General features: G+C 44.4%; 1 protein-coding gene across 1 annotated transcript in view; it reads left to right on the top strand.

Moving 5' to 3' along the window:
• si:dkey-122a22.2 (uncharacterized) overlaps positions 1–24,625 on the top strand; it is a 232,454-nt gene that overhangs the window by 57,575 nt on the left and 150,254 nt on the right. The window contains exons 2-4 of the mRNA XM_067981529.1: positions 14,462–14,670; positions 18,683–18,857; positions 22,770–22,841. Coding sequence (XP_067837630.1) covers positions 14,462–14,670; positions 18,683–18,857; positions 22,770–22,841 — 456 coding nt within the window. The remainder of the gene's footprint in view (positions 1–14,461; positions 14,671–18,682; positions 18,858–22,769; positions 22,842–24,625) is intronic.

The raw sequence follows: 24,625 nt of genomic DNA, 5'->3' as shown, positions 1-24,625 counted from the left end.
ACAAAAGGTATGTCAGGAGTCGCTGTAAATGGCAACATCAGAACCATTACCGTCACTCGCTGTCTGAAAAAATGGGAGCAGTGGTTATGATCTGAAGTTATTGAAATCAATGTTGAGTCCGGGAAGGTTGTAAAGTACCTAAATGAAAGATGAGGTGCTGTTTCTCGAGCTTACGTTGAGCTTCACTGGAAAAGTATAAGAGGCCGAGGACACAGAGGTCAGAGTGGGAGGGGGATGGGGAATTAAAATGGCAAGTGACCGGAAGCTCAGGGTCACGCTTGCGGACTGAGCAAAGGTGATCAGCAAAGTGATCACCCAACCTGCGTTTGGTCTCCCCGATGTAGAGGAGACCGCATCATGAGCATGCAGATGACACCAAATTGGGGGATATAATTTAATACTGAGGAAGACTGAGACAGAATGGGCATGTAAATGGCAAATGATTTTCAATGTAGATAATTGTGAGATGGTGCATTTTGGTAGAAGGAATAAGGAGGCCACATAATCCTTGCAAAATAAGAGTCTAAATGGAGTAGAGCAGCAAAGCGATCTAGGGATACAGATTCACAAATGTTTAAATGCAGCAACGCGGGTTAACAAGGCCATAAAAAATGCAAACAAAGCACTGGGGTTCATTTCTAGAGGAATAGAATTGAAAAGGAGAGAAATTGTGTTAAACTTATATAGAACCTTAGTTAGAACACACTTAGAATACTGTGTACAGTTCTAGTTTTCATATTACAAAAAGGATATAGAGGCACTGGAGCAGGTGCAAAAAAGATGTATAAGGATAATACCAGAACTGAGAGGTTATAACTATCTGGAAAGAGGTAGATGGCTCGATTGGGGAGAGCGAAACAATGTGGGAGAGGGAGAGTTCATGTCGGCCTGTGATGTGCGGTGTTGTATAATGTGTTTTATTACAGGAGTCAGGCAGCTTTGGTTCTGCTACCTGAGGACTGAGCCTCACCTCCCTGAAGCTGGGCTGCAGCGGTGGGGTGTGGGAGTCAATTAATTGAATGAGTTTGGTTTTGGTTTTATTAATTACTTTTATGATTTGCTGTCTTGTAAAAAGTCATAAAATTGTATGAAAACTTTAGAAGTCACTTATATCGATCATGTTTTTGTTGGACCAGTGGAGTTTACTCGGTGTATCTTATTGCAGTTGGTGCTGTAGACACATCACAGAAGCAGTTTTTAATTTAAACATTACTTACCCTTAAATCTTTCTATTCTTTTGTGTTCTTTCTTTGATTTATAAATTGTGTTATTCATCTTACTACAAAGCAAAATGTCAAATATTTTATTCATGGCGTGGTGTTACTGAGACACTCAAGTAAGGTGAATACAATAACACAAAATCAAAAGCAAAATACTGTGGATACTGGAGATCTGAAATAAAAACAGAAAATGCTGGAGAAGCTCAGCTAGTCAGGCAGCATCTGTGGAGAAAGAAACAGAGTTAACGTTTTAGGTCGATGATCTTTTGTCAGAACTGGTGCTCAGTGCCGCTTCTCTCGACTAAATTATTTTTTTCATTTATAGATAATTACTTTTTGTCTGTTTTGTTTTCTTTTCGCTTTTTAAAAAAATTAGCACTTCCTTCCCTCTCTACACCTAATTCCCACTCTCACCAAATTCTCAAGATCCAACTTGGTTCATGACCCATTCCGTTCGCAATCCGCTCTGTGCTTCAGCAGCTAATCTTCTACTTTGTACACCTTTAGAGAACAGCACTTACAACTACTCAATCAGCTTCCACTCACAGTAATTACCCTCTATTCAGGTAATCACTTACTGCTGATTGACTGTTAACTGTTAACTGCTACTGACTTGCAGTTTCTGTTAACCGTTAACTAACTTGCAGTTTCTTTTAAAGTTTTAAAGTTCCATGTTAAATTTTAAACTACATTTTAATTTCAATTCACCCACTACTTTAACAAGAGGCCTTTTGAAACTCCAAGTATATTACATCTACTACATTACCCTTATCTATGCAATCCATCTGGACCAGGGGTTTTATGCTCTCTAAGTGTGATGAGTTTGTCAATTATATGCCCCTTTTCTATCTTAAATGTCTTGATTTTTTTTGATCTCTTCTTCTAATGTCATGGCAACCCTGTTAGTTTCCCTGGTAAATACTGAGGCAAAGTAATTATTCAATATTTCTGCCATTTCGCTGTCATTGCCTGTGAGTTTATTTTGTGCATCTTAGTGGCCCTATCCTTATACTGATTTTCCTTTTGTTATTTATGTGTCTGTAAAATACTTTACTATTTGTTTTTAAATTCCTTGCTAATTTAATTTTGTAGTTCCTCTTTCCTAATTGTTTTTTTGACTTCTTTCCTAACCTCTTCGTATTCCCTTTTGTCATCTTCTCCTTTATTGCTTATGTACTTAGAGTATGCCTTTTTCTTTAGTTTCAATTTTACCCTTATCTCTTTACTCATCCATGGTGTTTCATTATTGGCTAGTTTGTTCTCGTTTTTTGGTGGAATATATTTCTCCTGAACTCTCTTGATCACCTTTTTAAATATTTCCCACTGCTGTTCTATCTCTTTGTCTGTCAAAATGTTTTTTCCAGCTTAATCTTCCCTAGTTCCATTCTCATCCCCTCAAAATTAACTTATATCTGATCTATCACTTTGGCCTTTGTCTTACTTATGTCTCTCTCAATTATTATCTTAAACCTTATAATGTTATGCTATTGCCTAGATGTTCCCCATCTCTTACTTCCCTTATCTGCTCTGGTTCATTTGCCATTACTAGATCCAGCAGTGATTCCTCTCATGTTGGGCTTATTGCGTGCTGGATAAGAAAGAAGTCCTGAACACACTGTAAAAACGTCATACCCTTTTCCCCTTTCCTGCCTCTTCTTGCAAGTTTATTTGGGGGTAGTTGAAATCTCCCATGATTATTATTCTTTGTCTTTTATTCATTTCATAGATTTGCTTACATATTTTTTCCTCCACTTCCCTTCCACTATTAGGTGAGCTGTAGAATACCCTTATTAGTGTGATCGATCCTTTCTTATCCTTTTATCTCAATCCACATGGATTCTTTTTCTATTTTAATGTTAGTTATGTTCCTTTTTTCTACTACCATTAAGTTATCTCTAATTAATACAGCTACCCCATCCCCCTTCTCTATCTTTTCTAAATACGTTATATCCTGCAATATTTAACTGCTAGTCCTGTTCTTTATGTAGCCATGTTTCAGTTATCCCTACTAAACCTGGCTCCTCACTATGAATTATTGCCTCCAGTTCCCCCATTTTGTTTCAGATGCCGTGAAATGGAACCCCTCCTTCCCACACCACAATATCAGCCATGCATTCACCTTCCTGATCTATTTACCCCTATGGCAATTAGTACCTGACTCAGGTAGTAATCCTGAGATTACCAGCTATGAGGTCATGTTTATTAATTTCATTCCTAGTTTCTGATATTCCCTTAGCAGGACCTCCTCCCTGTGTCATAGGTGCCAAGATGATCACAACAACTGGATGTTCCCCCTCCCTTTCCAAGTTCCTCTCCAGTTGCTTTTAGATATCTTTTACCCTTGCACCAGACAGGCAACACACCCTTCTGGACTCTCAGTTGTGACTGCAGAGGACGCGATCTATCCCCCTAATTATCGAATTCCCTATGACTACAACCTTGCTATTTTTATTTTGCTTGCCCCCTCCGACTGCCTCCTGCTCCACGGTGCCATGGTTAGCATGGCCATCCTCCCTGCAGCCTCCATCCTTAACCTCACAGGTAGCAAGTCCCTCGTACCTGTTAGGTAGGACCAGTGTCTGCAGTACCTCATTCTCGACCTCCCCTAGGTTCCCCCTACCCTGCTAACTGACAGTCACACTCTCCCCTTCCTGCACCTGTGCTTTCCTCTGAGGTGTGACTGTACGCTGGAGAAAATTATCTAGATATTCCTCCCCCTCCCTTATGTGTCAGAGTGTCTCTAACTCACACTCCAGCTCAATGACACTGAACAGGAGTGTCTTAAGCTGGACGCATTTCCTACAGATGTGACAATGCAGGACAGTCTCGCTCTCCACAAATTCCCTCTTACTGCCATCCTGACACACTGTCTGTGCTGCCTTTCTATCCTTTATTTATTTATTTATTTTTTAGTTAGCAGTAATTTATTTCTAGAACTAATAGAATTGCTTGAGGTCTAGATTATATTTATTAAATGGATTTTAGTTTGATTTCAAATTAATTAGTAATCAATTACCGTGAATATTTATTTAACTATTTATTTAAAGTCGATAGATTGGTTTATAGTTAAAATTAGAGTGTGTATTAAACTCTTAGCTTAAGTTCCTCGGGCTCTGCCACTCCTCCCTCTGTGCTGACGTCACTTTTTCTGATTTTTACTTGGTATCGTAGAAAGGTTAGAGCACGGAAGGAGGCCATTCGGCCCATCGAGTCCGTGCTAACTCTATGTAAGAGCAATCCAGCTAATCCCACTCCCCCGCCCTTTCCCCGTAGCCCTGCAAATTTTTTCCTTCCAAGTACTTGTCCAGTTCCCTTTTGAAGGCCGTGACTGGGTGAACTTGGGTTCACTTTACCGCCGGCGCTCGCTCTCACGCTCTTTTTAAATGGCTCGGCTCATCGCTGCTCTCCTGCTGGAGAAGTTCATTCTCAAAATGAAAACACACATAATTAAATTATTGTAATCCAGTGATTAGAGACTTCATTTTCATGAAGGCAAACTTAGCTCTCCTATGTTGATAATATCCTTGACAATTATTAGATGGAGAATTAGCAGTCATGTACATGCTGAATTTGGTCTAACAAGAGGCAAGCTCTCTATTCGAGAAAGATTTATTTTACAGTTTTTCCCTTGCACTATATAAAATAACTCCAACATTTCAAGGTATTCTTTTACCTATATCAGTTATTTTTATTGTGGTACTCTTAGGTCCAATAGTAAATGTAACCTGAACTGTATCCTGTGGTGATGGATAAGTTCATAGTCAGGAGTGTTACAATATTTTGGCATTTTAATGGCTTCAAAGTGCAACCAGAATCCAAGAGTTAGCTTTCCGATTGTTCATGATAACCTGCTCAAAAACAGAGAACATATGACTGGGTATGAAGGATTTAGCAGCATGTTAGACCCGAAAAGTCACTCGAACAGGCATATCTGTGCAAGCCTCAGTTTCTGGGCCAGGAATGGTCTGATCTGAAAATTCAACTGCAACATTTTGGGGATAGAGCAGGGAACTCTTTGCTGATCACTGGTTAAAGTTTGGCACAGTCTGCAGCAGACTTTACATTTAAATTTTCATTAAAAATGAGACTGAATAATGGATCAGTTGAGCAGTTTCTGTGGTACTGTGCATTGTGGATGTACAGTTCCACCATAGGGAGATTCTTCCTGGATTTATCTTTCTATGACAGAAATACTTTGCCAATTTCTGTATCCAGTGGGGCAGGTGAGAGAGTGAGTGAAGGTTTTTTAAAAATTCGTTCATGGGATGTGGGCGTCACTGGCAAGGCCAGCATTTATTGCTCATCCCTAATTGCCCTTGAGAAGGTGGTGGTGAGCCGCCTTCTTGAACCGCTGCAGTCCGTGTGGTGAAGGTTCTCCCACAGTGCTGTTAGGAAGGGAGTTCCAGGATTTTGATCCAGCGACGATGAAGGAACGATGATACATTTCCAAGTCGGGATGGTGTGTGACTTGGAGGGGAACGTGCAGGTGGTGTTGTTCCCATGTGTCCACTACCCTTGTCCTTCGAGGTGGTAGAGGTTTGGGAGGTGCTGTCGAAGAAGCAAAGAACAAAAGGAAAGAAAAAGGGAGAGGAAGAAAACCTTGAAAAATAGGCACCTCTCACTGGTTTGCCAAAACATTGTCCCATGGAACATTAAGCTATAGATCTAATGTTAACTTACTATCTTGACATTGTTCAATGATCCTTATTTTGCTACTCCCTCATTGATGTCACTGTAGGGTAAATTTTGCATAGCTGTGCTCCCAGTGCAGACCTCGCTCAATGTGAACAATGTGAACGAAGAATTTGGCAGAGAGGTCAATGTGCCCAATTTATGACGTCCCAGTTTTCCAGTGATTAAAATTATTCGCCCTCATATTAGCTCAAAAACGGAAGTTGCTTGTATCTGCAATTATTAATAATAATGGGGGTCCTTGACTCCTAAGTGTGGTGCAGGTCTATAATTTGCATACATCACACAATATTTGATCTGTATCTAAATAATACACTGGATTGTTTTATCCCCTCCCTTTCAGTATTTTCACAAGTCCATAAATTATTGATTTCATTTAATCAATCCAAGAATTCAAGAATGCTACCACTGAACCAAAGCTGACACTCTAGCTGAAAAATATAGACAATGGAATCAGTGAAAATAGTAAACTAACAAAACCACACTATTAAGTTTCATCACATGTACATTGCAATCCTTTGTAAATTTATTTAAGTACTTGTACACTTTGGGACTTTGCCTTTTTACTACACATTACTGTGTCCTAATGTATATTTCCAGCACTGGTGGTCAGAATTCAGTAAATTCCCCATATCAACCGATATCTTATCATTATAGCATAGTCGTTTGATACATTCATAGATGTTATTCTTGTCATTTATGATTTTAGAAACACATACAATGTTCTGATCAAAGTTGTTCCTTCCTTATAAGGGCTTTGGGCATGCTCATGTTTTCCACCATTGAAGACTGCAGTGGGGATATTTTAGTCTTTTTTGCCTGTAACAAAGAAAATTCAAACTGATCATGGTAGCTGTTCATTTCCCATTTAAAGGGGGTGCTTATTCAGCAGATCCTTTTTGCAAGACTGAGTGACAGAAAAAGAAAATTAAGCTAAAAGAGATGACAAAGGTGCTCAAAACTATATGTCAATTATGAGCACTGAGAAAGGATAATTCATATTTAATAATTGAATTCACATTAAATGTGAATTATCTGATTAATGTAGTGCGAAGTAGCTCAGTGGAATATATATTAAAGGGATATTGTCTTCATGAAAATCTTTTGTTAAATTTCATATTTCTTGTTCCTTGCTATAAAATTCCACACCAAGAATGGATGGGACAGTCTGCCCATTTGATATTTGAGTTAAGGAGCTGCTGTATTCAGTCTCAATGTAGAAATCTTCCAAAAGGGCAAATTGTACTATATTTTGTTGAGAATGTAGTACTTTCTACCTCCAATCATGAATAAACTATAAGGCAGAATATTAATATTTAAAGCTGCATTTAAAATTAAAAGAAAACAGGGAACTATAACCTGGCTTGTGTGCTTTAGTTTATGTAATATAGGTCAGATAAATGTAAACTTTTATATGTTATCTACAGATTTTTCATTTCCTGAGAAAATGGCTATTTTCTAAGCAGTTTGTCAATTTGATGTTCTAGCTGGGAGATAAAGGGCCCGATATTACCATGGCGGCGTGGGGGTGCGATTGGGCACGTGGGTAGCGCGCCCGGTGAAATCAGTCTGCCCCGCGCGCAATCTCAGGCTGATTGGATCCACTTACCTCTTGTTCCAGGGTCCCCGCTGCTGAGCTGCGTGGCGGACGTACTGGGCATGTGCAGTAAGGTCTGTCAGCTGGAGGAGCTCTATTTAAAGGGGCAGTCCTCCACTGACAGATGCTGCAAGAAATAGGAAAAATTACAGCACGGAGCAGCCCAGGGGGAAGGCTGCTCCCAGGTTTAATGATGCCTCACTCCAGGTATCATTAGATGGGGTGAGGAGGAGGGGGGAGGACAGAGATCTTCCCCCCGGCGGGCGGGAAGAAGCGGCCTGCCTCTGCCACCAAGAAGGCCTGGCTCGAGGTGGCAGAGGAGGTCACCTGCACCACCAACATATCGCCCACCTGCATACAGTGCAGGAGGCGCTCCAATGACCTAAGTAGGTCAGCCAAAGTGAGTACACTTATTCATTCCCCTACACTCCGTCTGCCACATCACCGCCCCCACCCCACATCTCCTTCTGCACAGCCAACAGTACTCTATCACATCACCCCTCACACCCACTTAAACCTCATCCTCATCGTACCTGCACCTACTCACCTCGCCATTACTCATCCCGCCAATACCACTCAACCCAATCCTCATACAATCTCATGGCTCTATCTCATACTCACCCTCTCGTGCATCTCTTTCACAGTCAGCCTCACTCAACCTGCCACTACCTGTGCTGCAGCCACAGAGCATGCATCACATATGTGCAGTAGGCAGCGTAAGGCAAACGTGTCGTGAGCATGAAGGGGATGCACAAAGGTGTTTGAGGGTTTGTCATGGTTTTTACTTATATTTAATTTCTGAGCAACTCACATTACATATTATATTGGCACCACTACTGCCACGTCTTTGCGAATCTTGTTGTGGTTTGTGCAATAATGCCCTTTCCTGAGGATCACAATGAAGACCCACACCTGATGCCACCCATTGTGTCACTGCAGAGTGGGTGTAGGTGTATTTGCAGGGCTCTTTTGTGTAGATGACTGAGAGACGTCGGCGATGTCCCCGGTGGCACCCTGGAAGGATGCGGAGGAGAAGTTGTTGAGGGCAGTGGTGACTTTGACAGTGACAGGTAAGAAGATGAAGGGGCGGACATATGAGGAGAGGTTGAGTAGATTGGGACTCTACTCATTGGAGTTCAGAAGAATGAGAGGCGATCTTATTGAAACATATAAGATTGTGAAGGGGCTTGATCGGGTGGATGCGGTAAGGATGTTCCCAAGGATGGGTGAAACTAGAACTAGGGGGCATAATCTTAGAATAAGGGGCTGCTCTTTGAAAACTGAGATGAGGAGAAACTTCTTCACTCAGAGGGTGGTGGGTCTGTGGAATTTGTTGCCCCAGAAAGCTGTGGAAGCTACATCATTAAATAAATTTAAAACAGAAATCGACAGTTTCCTAGAAGTAAAGGGAATTAGGGGTTACGGGGAGCGGGCAGGAAATTGGACATGAATTTAGATTTGAGGTTAGGATCAAATCGGCCATGATCTTATTGAATGGCGGAGCAGGCTCGAGGGGCCGATTGGCCTACTCCTGCTCCTATTTCTTATGTTCTTATGTTCTAAGATGGTGCTCAGGCCAGCTGGGAGCAGCTCGGCATGAAGGAGGCTGCAGATGTCCACGACTACATGTCGAGTGACCCTGAGCCTCCGTGTGCACTGCTGCTCAGAGAAGTCCAGGAAGCTGAGCCTCGGTCTGTGGACCCTGTGGCGAGGGTAGTGCACTGTGTTGTGGAGCTCCACGTGTCAGAGGTAGACGGCGTGGCCGGCGAGGCTGGTGATGCTGTTCGCCCTCCGAGGAGGTCATGACTGCAGCTACGGCGGCCCCCATCTGGAAGATGTACATCTGAGGGGGTCCGCAAGGTAGGTACATGTGTCTGGACACTGGGGTAAGTGAGCAAGTTGGTGAATTTTGTTGTTAGGAGGAGGGTGGTGGAGGCCAAACTTTGTCCAAAGTGTCAGAGTGGCCTCCTGCAATGAGTGAGGGTCTCCCCCCACACCTGTCAAATGGACCTTTGCAGCTGCCACAGGCTGATGGCTGCAACACGTCCATTTGAACTAGGAGTGTTTCCCCCAGTTGTTTGTAAAATCCCAACCCTCCTGAAATATCTCCTTAATCAGGTCTGTAAACGACCTGAAATACCTAAATAAATACCTTAAGTGGCACCCCGCCGGCTTTAATTGCCGGCGGGAGTCCCACATGCGGGGGCTGCGCGCGCATGTCAGCGCATCAGTGGGGAACCCGGAAATGGGGCGGGGTGGAGCCGGGCTCCCGACCTGCCCCGGGAATCCCTGATTTTCGTAGCCCCCCCCGCCAGGAACGCACCCGATTGCGGGTGCTAAAATAGAGCCCAAAATCACCTTTCTAGCTGAATAAAAGTAGTTGCTTTCATGATAGCTGGCCTAATTGTGAGAGATATATGCTGGGTACTAACAGAGAGCTGCAGAAACACAGCACAAAGTATTCATGTGAATGATCATATGCCTAGTTTGGAAGAGCAAAGTAGAAATGCCTTCCTCATGTATGTGACATTGGAAAACATTTTTTGTTGGGAAGGTAGAAAAGCATAATTTTCATCACAACGTCACACATAATGATGTGCTTTAGCATGATTGGTATCGTTGTGTTTGTTTGTAAACAAACAGAGGTTTGTCAAATACTTTTTCATGAAACACTGTACCCGCTTTAACACCATAACGGCACTGGAATTTGCTGGAGTGGGGCATCTCGCGGCGAGCGCTGTGAATTGGATTTTTTCCTCATGCTTCAGCTCCAATTATTTTTGTGCCTCCAATTGCTGGAAGTTCAAATTGATAATGGGCAATGGAGCATCTGGGACCTTGGTGAATGATGGGACCAACAGTCTATCTCCTTAACCAATTAAATTTATAGATAGAGAAACAGTGAACGACGGAGGAGAAAAAAAGACAGAAAGGAAAAGTAAGACACAAATTTTAAAATTAAACAACCTCAAGGAACAATTTGCTACCTACAGGAGTGAGACTCCTCAGCTTCAATTGTTCCATTTCTGTGCCTCCAAGTTGAATGGCATGCCAGGTCCATTAATCACCCCATTAACAGGGTCCTTACACTATTAAATAGCAGCCCCAACTTTCTGAGGCAAGTTTAATTTGTGTTTACGGCACAAATGCAGCAATTTCTTGACACTCACTGGGAGGTTGACGGTGAGCTCCTGTTTTTGCAAGGCTAATGGTGGAGTGGCGAAAATCATCCAGCAATTTGTGGCGATTTGCAACTCATGGCTTATCTCTTCCTCGCCACAAATGGCTGGGTTTTTACGCACTAATAATAACAGGCATCGTGAACTCACTGTTAATTTCCCAGCAAATTCTGGACCAACATATATAACAAGGATTACCAATATTTAACTTTGCATCATTTCCCTAAAACAAGCACCAATGAATATTGTTAAGTATAACACTCTTTAAATTCAGTAACTTAGAAACTATACTGTGCAACGCCAAGAAAATTGGAAGTAAATCTGTTTTTTGAACACAATTTTCATTGGACAGAACAGATAGCCCTTGTAAAATTTAATTATGGCATCCAAGAAAGCTTTGATGCCCTTCATTCAATAAGAAACAAGTTTGTGTAGATTGAATTCAAGGACAATGGTGCAGTTTGTTAATTATTTAACAAGGTTGAAATGGATTGAGAAAGTCTCTGTACAATGTACTGTAAAAGAGTTTGAACTGTTGCTTTCACTCACAGATGGTAAATCCTAAAGTCTTACCCTCCTTATTTCTAGATCAAAGGTATCAGATAAGCAGCAATGTTTTAAAACTAGAGTGCATAGCTTTAAAGGAAGTCTAACACAACTCACAAAAGCATAGGTGTCCAAACTCAAAGAATTAGATGATTCCATTCATGAACTGAACTCGATTCAGAAGCCCCTTTCCCAATTTAATGAGCAATGTAGTGTGATGTTTGATCTCCTTTCTTTCCCTTGATTAAAATAACACCAGGGGTTTACTCATTTCTTCCTTTTTTTAAATTCATTCATGGGATGTGGGCGTAGCTGGCGAGGCCGGCATTTATTGCCCATCCCTAATTGCCCTTGAGAAGATGGTGGTGAGCTGCCTTCTTGAACCGCTGCAGTCTTTGAAACAATAACATGGTAAAAATGCAAATTGAAAGTCAATTTTTATCTACTTTTTAACAAGTAAGATTATTGTTACATTTTTTAGACAGGATATGGACTGATGTATGTGTTCTATTTGTTTTGAAACCAAGACTGAGGTTAGATGAACTCTGAAGCATTTAAAATATGTAGACAAGGTTCCTTTCAACTCACACTGATAAAAAAAATAGGAAGAGAGAGACTGAGTGGGGACAGGTGCGGGGCTGGGTTGAAGGAGGTTGGGCAAGGACTAGGAGACAGGGTATTGGGGCTTGGGTGGGGAGTGAAAGTGGCAGTGGACTGGGGTTTGGGGAGAGGGAAACATGGGGAGAGAAGGAGGTTGGGGAATGGGGGAGATTGGGGAATGGGGGTCTGCAGACAGGGGCTCGGGTAGGGGGAAGAGAGGGAAAATGGGGACTGGGGGTTTTGGGGATTGGGGTTCCGGCAGGAAGACTTGAGACTCGAGGTTGGGGGGAATGGGGCTTGTGCGAGGAGAAAAGGGAGGGAGACTGGGGATTGGGGTGGGCATGGGGCACAGCATTGCCTGTGGAGCTGGGAGCAACAACAACATGATGATTGGGTGCAGCGCCGAGAGAGGACCAAACAATAAAGGGTTGAGTAAAACCTGGGGACTTTACTGTGGGTAAACAGTGAAAGATTGTTTCCATAGGTGGGCAAATAGGGAACAAGGAGACGGAGACTGAGGATTCTCACTAAGAGGAACAAGGGAGAGGGGAGAAGGAATTTTTTTTTATTCGTTCATGGGATGTGGGCGTCGCTGGCGAGGCCAGCATTTATGGTCAATGCCCTGTGGGTGGCGGAGAGGGCCCAGGGGCTATGTGGCCGGGTCCTGCTCCGACTTCTTGTGTTCTTTAGATTTGTGGTTGGGATCAGATCAGCCATGATCTTATTGAATGGCGGAGCAGGCTCGAGGGGCCGATTGGCCTACTCCTGCTCCAATTTCTTATGTTCTTATGTTCTTATGTTCTTATTGCCCATCCCTAATTGCCCTTGAGAAGGTGGTGGTGAGCCGCCTTCTTGAACCGCTGCAGTCCATGTGGTGACGGTTCTCCCACAGTGCTGTTAGGAAGGGAGTTCCAGGATGTTTCTGAATTGAGGGCTATTAAAGCATGGGATGCTTCACCATAAGTGGCTATTGAGGCAGAGACGAGAACAACATTTACAAGGGAATGGGATAGTACTTGCAAAGGAGGAATGAAAAAGGATCTGGGGGGAATGGGATTACAGGAGAAAGCTCCAGTGCCGGCACAGACACTGGGGGCTGAATAGTCTCCTGTGCTGTAATAGCCATCATTCTAAGAAAACGCTCTTTTATTGAGCCCAGGGAGTTGCTTACAAATGTTGGTGCAGAGCTGAGTTTAGGACAATGCCCCCTGTGAGAAATGCCCAAAACACTGAGCCCTCTGCCCTTTTATGCTTTATCTTGGTTTGGTTCAGGTCGGTCTGTGACGGTTTGTTTTGACGTGTGAAGTCCAAGTACAGATCAGCTCTGACTGAGGCTCCCAGTTCAGAGTTGTCACCTTCACACAGAATCATGGCCTTCAAAAGGGAACTGGATAAGTACTTGAAAGGAAAAAAATTGTAGGGCTACGGGGAAAGGGCGGGGGAGTGGGACGAGCTGGATTGCCCTTGCATAGAGCCGGTGTGGACTCGATAGGCTGAATGGCCTCCTTCCGTGCTGTAACCTTTCTATGATTCTAACCCAAGTCCAAACTGGAGTCCAAGGAGATGGGAGGGAGCTGGGGCCTGTTAAAAGTGGCATCACCTGGGGAGCCTGACTGCACCTTGTGCAGTGCAAGGGGATTCTGGTTGTAGTTTCAGGGTGAATATCAGCGGGTTATAGGATTACTACTATGTTACAGGTATGATATCAGGTTGTTAAAATTAGAACTAGGTCATTCAGGAGTGAAATCAGGATGCACTTTTTCATACAAACTGGAATTTGGAACACTCTCTCCAAAAGGCTGTGGATGCTGGATTAATTGGAGCTTTTAAGACTGAGATAGATGGATTTTTGTTGGGTCAGGGTATCAAGGGATATGGAGCAAATGCGGGGAAAATGGAGTTGAAGTGCAGATCAGCCATGATCTAATTGAATGGCGGAGGGGCTGAATTGCCTGGTCCTGTTCCTATGTAACATCTATTACTACCAGTTACATATAGACTATCAGTGAGTTATTGTATTAATGTTGGTTATGAGGGGAATTTGAGTGTTACCAGTATTATTATTAGTTATCGGTGCAATTTCAGTGAATTACTATCAGCTATTGCTGAAACCAAAGTTCCGAATCCCTCCCCCACCTTCGGTTCCCCTCCTCCCGGCCCTCGATTTCCCTACAATGCCTGCTTGTGGGTGGCCTCCAGGTTCTCAGAACTTCTCGGACAACAGCTGCTAGCATGAAACCACAAGCAAATATACTCAATAACGGGGGACTCAACCTTTATAAGGTTAATGCAATAACACTTGAAGAGGTCAAGTATCACTCCAACCAGAGGTGGCAACCCAAGTTCCCACCCTGCCTCACTCACAATGGCATAGTCACCAAACAGGAACATCGAGGCTGTTGATGGTAATAAAAGTTAGAGCAGACCTGTCACGTGTCACTCGTTTTGTATTATGCAAAGACTGAAATACATACAACTGCAGTTTACGCTGCAGATTCAGGTAAATCAAAAGTTTTTTAAAACAGAATTTAAGTTGAAAAATAAACTACAGCTTGGTATATCTATATTTCAATACAATTGTTCCATAAGTTTGCAATCTACAGTCCACATTTTCTCACTCCCGGCAGCTGCTGTTTGCGGCGAGGCGAGGCTGGGCTGGGCTGGGCCGAGCTGTCACTCAGGGCAGCGTGGACGTGGCGCGGGCGCTGAGCGCGGAAGCAGCGGCTGTGAGTGTGAGGAGAGCGGGGAGATGAGAGGGGCATCGAGGAGAAGGCAGCACCTCCCGCCGCCACCACCACCACCACCACCGAGGGTCGCCGCGCAACACACCCTGCAGGTAAATGTACCGCGCGGCGGGGGGGGGCAGTGTGAGAGACAGCCCCCCCCCCCCCCCCCCCCACACACACACACACACAGAGAGCCCCCCCCCCCGACACACTCACAGACAGCCCCCCCCCCACACACACTCACAGCCCCCCCCCCCCCCCCCCACACACACTCACAGCCCCCCCCCCCCCACACACACTCACAGCCCCCCCCCCCCCCCCACACACACTCACACAGAGCCCCCCCCCACACACACTCACACAGAGCCCCCCCCACACACACTCACACAGAGCCCCCCCCCCACACACACTCACACAGAGCCCCCCCCCCACACTCACACAGAGCCCCCCCCCCCCACACTCACACAGAGCCCCCCCCCCACACTCACACAGAGCCCCCCCCCACACACTCACACCGAACCCCCCCCCCACACACTCACACCGAGCCCCCCCCCACACTCACATAGAGCCCCCCCCCACACACTCACACAGAGCCCCCCCCCCACACTCACACAGAGCCCCCCCCCCCCACACTCACATAGAGCCCCCCCCCCCACACTCACACCGAGCCCCCCCCCCACACACTCACACCGAGCCCCCCCCCCACACACTCACACCGAGCCCACACACTCACACAGAGCCCCCCCCCCCACACACTCACACCGAGCCCCCCACACACACACTCACACCGAGCCCCCCCCCCCCCACACACTCACATAGAGCCCCCCCCCCCACACTCACACCGAGCCCCCCCCCCACACACTCACACCGAGCCCCCCCCCCACACACACTCACACCGAGCCCCCCCCCACACACTCACACCGAGCCCCCCCCCCCCACACTCACACCGAGCCCCCCCCACACACACTCACACCGAGCCCCCCCCCACACACACTCACACCGAGCCCCCCCCACACACACTCACACAGAGCCCCCCCCCACACACTCACACCGAGCCCCCCCCCCACACTCACACAGAGCCCCCCCCCACACACACTCACACAGAGCCCCCCCCACACACTCACACAGAGCCCCCACTCACACAGAGCCCCCCCCCCCACACACACTCACACCGAGCCCCCCCCCACACACTCACACCGAGCCCCCCCCCCCCACACTCACACCGAGCCCCCCCCACACACACTCACACAGAGCCCCCCCACACACACACTCACACAGAGCCCCCCCCCACACACACACAGCCCCCCCCCCCCCCCCACACACACACACACACACACACACACAGCCCCCCCCCCACACACACACACACACACAGCCCCCCCCCCCACACACACACACACACACACACACAGCCCCCCCCCCCACACACACACACACACAGCCCCCCCCCCCCACACACACACACACACACACACACACACAGCCCCCCCCCCCACACACACACACACACAACCCCCCCCCCACACACACACAGCCCCCCCCCCCCACACACACACACAGCCCCCCCCCCACACACACACACAGCCCCCCCCCCACACACACACACAGCCCCCCCCCCACACACACACACAGCCCCCCCCCCCACACACACACAGCCCCCCCCCACACACACACAGCCCCCCCCCCCACACACACACACAGCCCCCCCCCCACACACACACACAGCCCCCCCCCCCCACACACACACACAGCCCCCCCCCCCACACACACACAGCCCCCCCCCCCACACACACACAGCCCCCCCCCCCCACACACACACAGCCCCCCCCCCCCACACACACACAGCCCCCCCCCCCACACACACACAGCCCCCCCCCCACACACACACAGCCCCCCCCCACACACACACACACACACACACACACAGCCCCCCCCCACACACACACACACACACACAGCCCCCCCCCACACACACACACACACACACAGCCCCCCCCCACACACACACACACACACACACAGCCCCCCCCCACACACACACACACACACACACAGCCCCCCCCCACACACACACACACACACACACACACAGCCCCCCCCCACACAAACACACACACACACACACACACACACAGCCCCCCCCCCCCCACACACACACACACACACACACACACACACACACACACAGCCCCCCCCCCCACACACACACACACAGCCCCCCCTCCAGTCCACAGACAAAGCAATGGTCCGACACCCGGAGGGAGCAAATCCTAGACAGACTGTCACAACCTCCCCAACTTTGCCCCATGTGGTCTGCTGCTAAAGGGGGGTAAACTAGCCCGGCTTTGTGGCTGTAATCGTTATGCAGACCTGCTTATTATCCTTGTGCAACGTACACGCTCTTGTACGTGTTTTTACTCCCACACTAAAGTAGATGCCATTATTGTAAGTATATTGGCGGGCGCAGCACACTGTGCCGTTGTAAGTATTTATTGCTTAGAACCTAAGATGTCAAGGCCCAAGGCTTGCTAAACATCAGATTTTATATAAGGGGTAAATAAAAGCAGCCACTGTACTGCGGTTGCTCCAATTGCTGTTCTGCCCCGTCTCGGAAATTTCAGTCCCCTTCACTCAGGTTGGGTCCAAACTGGAGTTGGCAACTCTGGAGATTTGATCATATGACATTTGATCACTGCAACTGTGATTCCATTTACTTTAGTTGAGTGTCTCAGTATCACCAAACCCTGAATAAAATATTTGACTTGTTTTGTAGTGAGACGAATAACTAATTTATGAATCAAAGAACACAAAAGAATTGAAAGATTTAAGGATAAGTATGGATTAAATAAAAACTACTTCTGTGATGTTTCTACAGTATTGGCTGCAATGAGATACACAAAGTAAATTCCACTGATTCAACAAAAACATTGATATAAGTAAGTTCTAACTAAAGTCTTGGTAGAGTTTTATCAGGGAGGTGGGGCTCAGTCCTCTGAGGAGTACCAAAACTGCCTGACTCCTGGAATAAAACACATTACACAACAGTGCACATCACAAATCACAAATCAACCTGAACTCTCCCTCCCCCAGTTTGTGTTTCTCTCCCCCTCCATACAATTTCTTTCTCCCACCTCCAGTTTGTGTTGCTCTCTTCCCCCCCAGTTTATGTTGCCAAACAATTCTGCCTTCAACAGACATGAGCGTACTGATCCATATCAATGGTATCACTGATGAGTAATTACCCAGGTAGTTTATTCCTGGCCTTCTGTAATTTTTTTCTCTTGTACAGCTCCTCCCTGGAGTCCTGCAAACATCAGCTTCAGCAGTGGAGTGAATGTATTGGGTCAACCAATAGTTGGGGAAACCCCTTTCAGCTTGTCAACTCCACAGGAAAAGGATCTCTTGTTGCCAGCCTTGTAGAGACTTGCGAGGAATTACTTTTATGTTTTTTTTCAAATCTGTGCTGAATATTAAAAACAAATGGGGAAAACGCAGCTTCTTTACGACTGGCCAACAGAGACCTGGATCAGCCTCACCCACTGGCTCTTCTTCAGACTCTGCTTTGTGCAATGGATATTTCTATGGGTCTAAAGGGGCCTCTAAATGAAGATTATGAAAAAAAATGAAAATTTGCAACAAAAAGCAAACCAGACCAAGGAGGAACTCTGTGGTAAATTTTAACCAATGGCAACGTGGCCATTGAGTTCTGTTCCTCTTAAATATTTCAGTGATGAATTTTTACAGGGACTTTTCAGTTCCCATTCTGCTTGCTTTGCACATTAGTGTTTTATAGACAAACACTGGAAGATAATGGGTAGAGAGGAGGCAACACAAGATGTTGACAGTAACACAGTTGCAAACTATTTTAATGACTAAAAGATATCACCATTGTATTTTTTGATTTATTGTTGATCTGTTAGACAAAGAACAACACATTTTACACAGAATAGTGGCTGTGAATGTGAGCAAGAGAGCAGGAATATGCTCCATTGCCGATAAATGTTCATTATACTGTGCTTTTATATGCAGGTGCAACAGTTACATGAGACCAGTGTAATGCTATTTACAATACATTAACAAATGCTATTTTGCGATAATTTTCTTAACTTGTCTCCTCTTTAGAGAAACAATACGGATCACGTTTGTCCCCCAGAAATCAACACACATTCATTTTCACAGCAGAGTGTCTGTTCTCGACTCATCTCGGTTTTAAAATATCTTCTCCTAATCCTTGTGATTCCACCATTCCTTAATTATGCATCTCTACAGAGAGAAGGAGCATTACTTCAGCCTCAAGGTGAGATATCATGCACTCCCGCATCTATACGCTCATCTGTATTAAGTGAAAAATGTTTATCAGCCGTAGATGTTCAAAACAAGTTGCACTATAGAAATAAATAAGTGCCCCAGTTCACATGTTGTAATTAGTAGAAGTAATGTTAGGTAAATTGACGCAAGGAGAGGTGCCAGCTTAGTGTTGTGGAACTAAATATCCTGTTAACTTTTTCCATAATAAATACCTATATCACACTTATGGTAACTACCTGTGTAAACTTGTTGCACACAATTACACCCTCACACCAGCGGAGGGTGTAATTACAGCATAACAGTTTACACAGGCAGTTTCCATTGTAAATGTGGACATAGGAATTTATAATGGAAATATATATATATATATATATATATATATATATAATGGACAGGATAGATGTCTTTTATCTGGGGACAGAATTACGGCACACCCTGCGTCTCCTGAAGACTACACTTGGTCTTTACTGTCCTGTATGCAGTGTCGCGGGAGATTGGCTATTGTGCACACTTTCTGCAACTTTTTGACATGTTTGTAATGGAAACTGCTTGTGTGAGCTTGTCAAGCTGTACACACTCCCTCCAGTGGCCACATGGTAGCATCATAGTTTTGCATCTCCCAATCTCCTCAGCCTGTACTGCAGGGAAGCTCCAACCGACTCCACTTCTCTGCTTCGCAAATTACTCTCTTTTTTTTATTTAACAATAAATCATATAAATCGAAGTATTATAGAAAGAAGGACAGAATACATGACTTTAAAGTGGAGACTGAGTTATGTGTCATCGTGCCCTGGTCCAATTATCCAAGGCCCGCTAACCCAATTTCAGCTGAGGTCTACACTTGGACCTCGCTCCCTGTGTGCAATGCTGTGGGAAATTGACATATAAAATAATTTAAAAATCAGTAAGATAACATTACCTTAAACTGCAGAATGTGATACTGAACAGGTTATCTATCATTCACTCTGGAATTTAAAGCAAAGATTTCTTTTAAGTTTTGGTGCTATGCTCAGTGATACTATCCCTGTTAAAAGAGATCTGAGGCATGTCTTGTTACAAATTTCAAGCTTTACGTGTAGAATGTGGTGACAGGTTATACAGAGAATATTAGATATCTATGAGTGATTACATAGAAACTATAATAGCACAGCTGAATACGATTAGTCTAAGCTGCATCTCTTAAGTCACCTACAGTGTTGCAGTTCACCAAAATTTTTCTCTTCTGTTCACATCAAGAAGACAGAGATGTCGACACGTAAACAGACTGAGCCTCCTATGATCCAAAACCCGCACCTTTAAGCGTACTGTCTCATTTAGTATGGCAAAATTAACAATTACCCCCTTGTTATTTATCAACTTCCATAGGTCACATGGGATAGCCACCACATTCCCCAGACTTTTTCAAGTAAATACCATGCCATTAGGGCAATGCATTTAGGCTAAAACTAATAAACTTAATTACAGGTTGAATAATACATAGAAGGAGCGAGGCATAACAAGATATGGAGAGTACAATACTTAAAAATGTAATTCGTCCACAACAGGTTATAATACCCGAATATACTTCTTACACAACCTGATAAAATGATGGGAAGTTAGGATGAAACTGCTTATTAGGCTTTAATAATGTGATGTTGTACATGGATGATATAAATTTCCAATATGCCACGAAGATTGAATCTCCAGTCAGAACTAAAGCCTTTGGTTCCCCAGACAGAACATTCCAAACACTTCTGCAGTCAGAATTGTCAATCATCATTGATCAGTGACACAATGTTAGGGGATATTGCATAACTTGTTAATGAACAGGTGTTGATGCCTGTTCCAGCTCTTGCATATCTGGTAATTCTTTGACCATATTTAATTTAATTAGCACCTCGAACAAAGCTCCTGTATCATGACTAATTTCTGGAACAGTCAATCTGGTCTTGATTCAGTGCCATCTTGTTCCTCAGCCTCTTTTGAAATTTGAGTAAGGAAAGACTGTATCCATTTTAATTCCAGCTACTTTAAACCACACCATGAAATACAGACAGAAATGTCCTTTGTCACAGGAAATGAAAGCTCGGCATTCATTATAAAGCTCTTGTTCAACAATCTGATACACTCATTGTTTCGGTGGTCAGTTTCTATATCTTTCTCTCTTTTTCCATATTGCACATGCAATGTCATATGTTGCTTGATGCAATAGGTCTTTTTCTCTTCCATCTCTTTCTGTTTCTCTCAGGACAGTTGGAGAGGAAGGGAGTTGACTATCATAAGCAATCTTTATTGTGACCCATGACTCTTTGTAGAGTAGTACAAGTATAAAAAGTTATGTACTATTCCTGAGGAGCTCCGTATCCTTTTAAATAATCATGTAAACTTTACTGGCTATTTCCTCCCCTCCTGCCTCTTATGTATTTTTGAGATCCACTCCCACATTTTAGAGGCAACCTCTCAATCTATCTTCCTGCCATTTCCCCCTCCTCCACAGCCAAAATCAATGAGCTTGCCTCAGATTCCTTTTCCGCGTGTCTGAATCTATTTTCCGTTCATCTCCTTTGTTTTTTTCTTGCTCAGGAGGAAATATTGCTGAATCCCAGCACTTGAAAAATCAGGTGGTTGGCTGGTGAAGTATAGAAAAAGTTGGAGAAGAATTGGGGAATGGTGGAGGAAACACCGGGGTGGAATATAGTAATGGGAGGGAGAAAAGAAAAGTTCAGGGGAAATTTCTACCTAATATCCTTAGCTGCCTGCTTACCTGCCATTGTGGCGCTCACTTCCAGACATCATCTGGATACTGTGGGTCCAGGTTTTCCCAAAAACTGTGAGTTGGCCCATATATTCTCCATCATAAGGTCAGGAGATCAGTGTTCGAGACATAACCAACCCCAGCATTCTTGGGCGTGATTATATGACAGTATTCTCCAATTAAAGTTTCACGAATAATATCAAATGGTATCCTAATTGGGAATAACACATTATTAAATTGTTCATAACTGTTGTCTGACTCTCAGCAAAAAATAACTATGACTATGAATATTCTCTTGTACAGATTAAGGAACTCTATACATAAGCTAACGACCAGAGCAGAGTTCAGTTTACTTTATGGATTCTACGTATGATTAGATATTTAAAATTAACAAAACATTAGTATTTGGGAAAGATTCAAATGTGATATTGCAAATATGCAAAAATTTGTATTGGCATGGGTCTTAGTACTTAATGTGATCCACAGTATAAAGTGATAAACTTACATTTTACAGACAGCTTTGCATCATTAACAGGCAGGGTGAACTAGCTGTAACTTCTATTTTTTTCTCTTAATTTGGTCTGTGTGTGTGGGTCATGGAATGTAGAGGAGTTCAAGTTTTTCTCTCTCTCGATCTTAAAAGTACCTTGGAAAGTTAACCTTTATCTTTGTTCAGTTGTCTAAGCTCAAAGAAGATAACAGCCGTGAAAACAGGGAATCAGAATCAGTTGTTTTAATGAACTATACAACAAAGGTGTCTTGAGGTTGATTTTTTTTTTTTGTTTTGATTCATTCCCATTTTGTCCTGGGCACTGACGGCCAGCCGATTTCATATCTGTGCTGTGATGACATCCAGACTGAAGGATTAATAATTGTGATATATTCACCGGAATTCTAATCAGCAGTTGATTAACAGGAAACAGTGACTCAGAAGGAATTGAAATATTTGATTTATAAACATAAGAATAATTAATTAATGTTGAATCCATGTGCACTGAAGTTTTTATGAAGTAAAACATTACTCATTACTTCCTTTAAACACTTTAATTTTGCTGCTGCTTTTTTCTAAAGTGGTGTTCCTGCAAAGTGTGATATTTTGTAATCATTTTCAGCATTGAACAATGTCATGCTCTTAAAGATTTCAAGCATGTTATTATTTATTGACAGAAGGTGAGCTGGTTGACATTGGACTGGGTCAAAAAATGTATGTAAACTGCCAAGGGAAGGGACAGCCTGTTGGTAAGTAAGAATTTTCAGTTGTTTCGATTTATTGTTACAGTGTAATTATGTACTTTTTTGTTCTGTGGGGAGCTGAGAAACTTACAGAAACACCAGGTAGGGAAAGAGAAAGAAACTTGATACAGGAAATACTAATGAAATTAAACCTTATCTCAAGTCCGTTGCTGTATTTGTTGAAAATGAAAAAGGAGTGACTGTGACTGAACAGAGTGTTGGTTGTTGAGGTACTGGATCGTACAACAACAAATTGCATTTATTTAATGTAGTAAAATGTCGCAAGGCGCTTCACAGGAATGTAATCAGACAAAAAAAAATTGACACGAGCCAAAGAAGAAAACATTAGGACAGGCGACCAAAAAACTTGGTCAGAGGTAGGTTAAGAAAGGAGCGTATTAAAAGAGGAGAGAGAGGTGGAGAGGCAGAGAGGTTTCGGGAGCGAATTCTAGAACTTAGAGCCTAGACAGCTGTAGGCACGGCCGCCACGCGTGGGGCTGAAGGAAGTCGGGGATGCACAAGAGGTCAGAATTGGAGCGACGCAGAGATCTTGGAGGGTTCTAGGGCTGGAGGAGGTTGCAGAGAAATGGAGGGATGAGGCCATGGAGGGATTTGAACACGAGGATGAGAATTTTAAAATCACAGGTCAGCGAGCGTGGGGGTGAAAGGGACTTGGTGTGAGTTAGGATACGGGCAGCAGAGTTTTGGATGAGCTCAAGTTTATGGAGGATGGAAGATGGGAGGCTGACCAGGAAAGCATTGGAATAGTCGAGTCTGGAAGTAATAAAAGCATGGATGAGGGTTTCAGCAGCAGCTGGTCTGAGGCAGTGGCAGAGACGGAAGTAGGCGGTCTTGGTGATGGAGAGAATACGGGGTCGTAAGCTCAGTCCAGTGTCAAATAGGACGCCGAGGTTGCAAACAATCTGGTGCAGCCTAAAACAGTGGCCAGGGAGGGGGATGGAATGGATGGCTCGGGAACGGAATTTGTGGTGGGGGTCGAAGACAATGGCTTTGGTCTTCCCAATGTTTAATTGGAGGAAATTTCTCTACTGGATGCTGGACAAATAACCTGACAACACAGAGGTTGTGGAGGGGCCGAGAGAGGTAGTGGTGAGGTAGAGCTGGATGTCGTCAGCGTACATGTGGAACCTGACATTATGATTGTGGATGATGATGCCGAGGGACAGCATGTAGGAGGGGGCCAAGGATAGATCCTTGGGGGACTCCAGAGGTATCAGTGTGGGAAGAGAAGCCATTTTAGGAGATTACAGACAAAGAAGATCTCAAGTTTCTAGCCTAGTCTTTGCTAAGTGAACTGAACTCAGCTGGGGGTTTGGTAAGGCATTCCAACCAGCCTCAAGAAACTGCAGAGCTGAAGAAGTGAAAAATCTGTCTTTTTTTTGTCCCTGATCAATCAGTAGGATTTGCAAGAAACTGCGCATGTGTAGATGTTGGATCAGGTCATGAGTTTTTCCAACTTTAGCTTTGGTAGTCCATCAGTGCTCATTGATCTATTGACGTGTGGGTTAAGACAATGCATTGCATTGTTTTATATTGAAATGTAAGATCATCCAAAATTTTAATAGCTTAGTAAATAGCCATAGAAAAATCTTTTAGATTCTGTTAGTTTAACTGAGAAAATGCCCATTAATACTGTGTGCTGTGTAGTTCTAATAGGAAAGCCATCTCCATCTCTGGAGTCCAAGAAGTTGCTGTGTGTTCATTGGCAGCATCTGTTCCAATTTGCACCTGTGGCACTGCTGTCTAACTGTGAAGATAGTAATCTTGGC

This window comes from Heptranchias perlo, chromosome 3 (assembly GCF_035084215.1).
Source record: "Heptranchias perlo isolate sHepPer1 chromosome 3, sHepPer1.hap1, whole genome shotgun sequence".
Taxonomy (NCBI): Eukaryota; Metazoa; Chordata; class Chondrichthyes; order Hexanchiformes; family Hexanchidae; genus Heptranchias; species Heptranchias perlo.
This window is presented reverse-complemented; position numbering and strand designations above follow the sequence as displayed.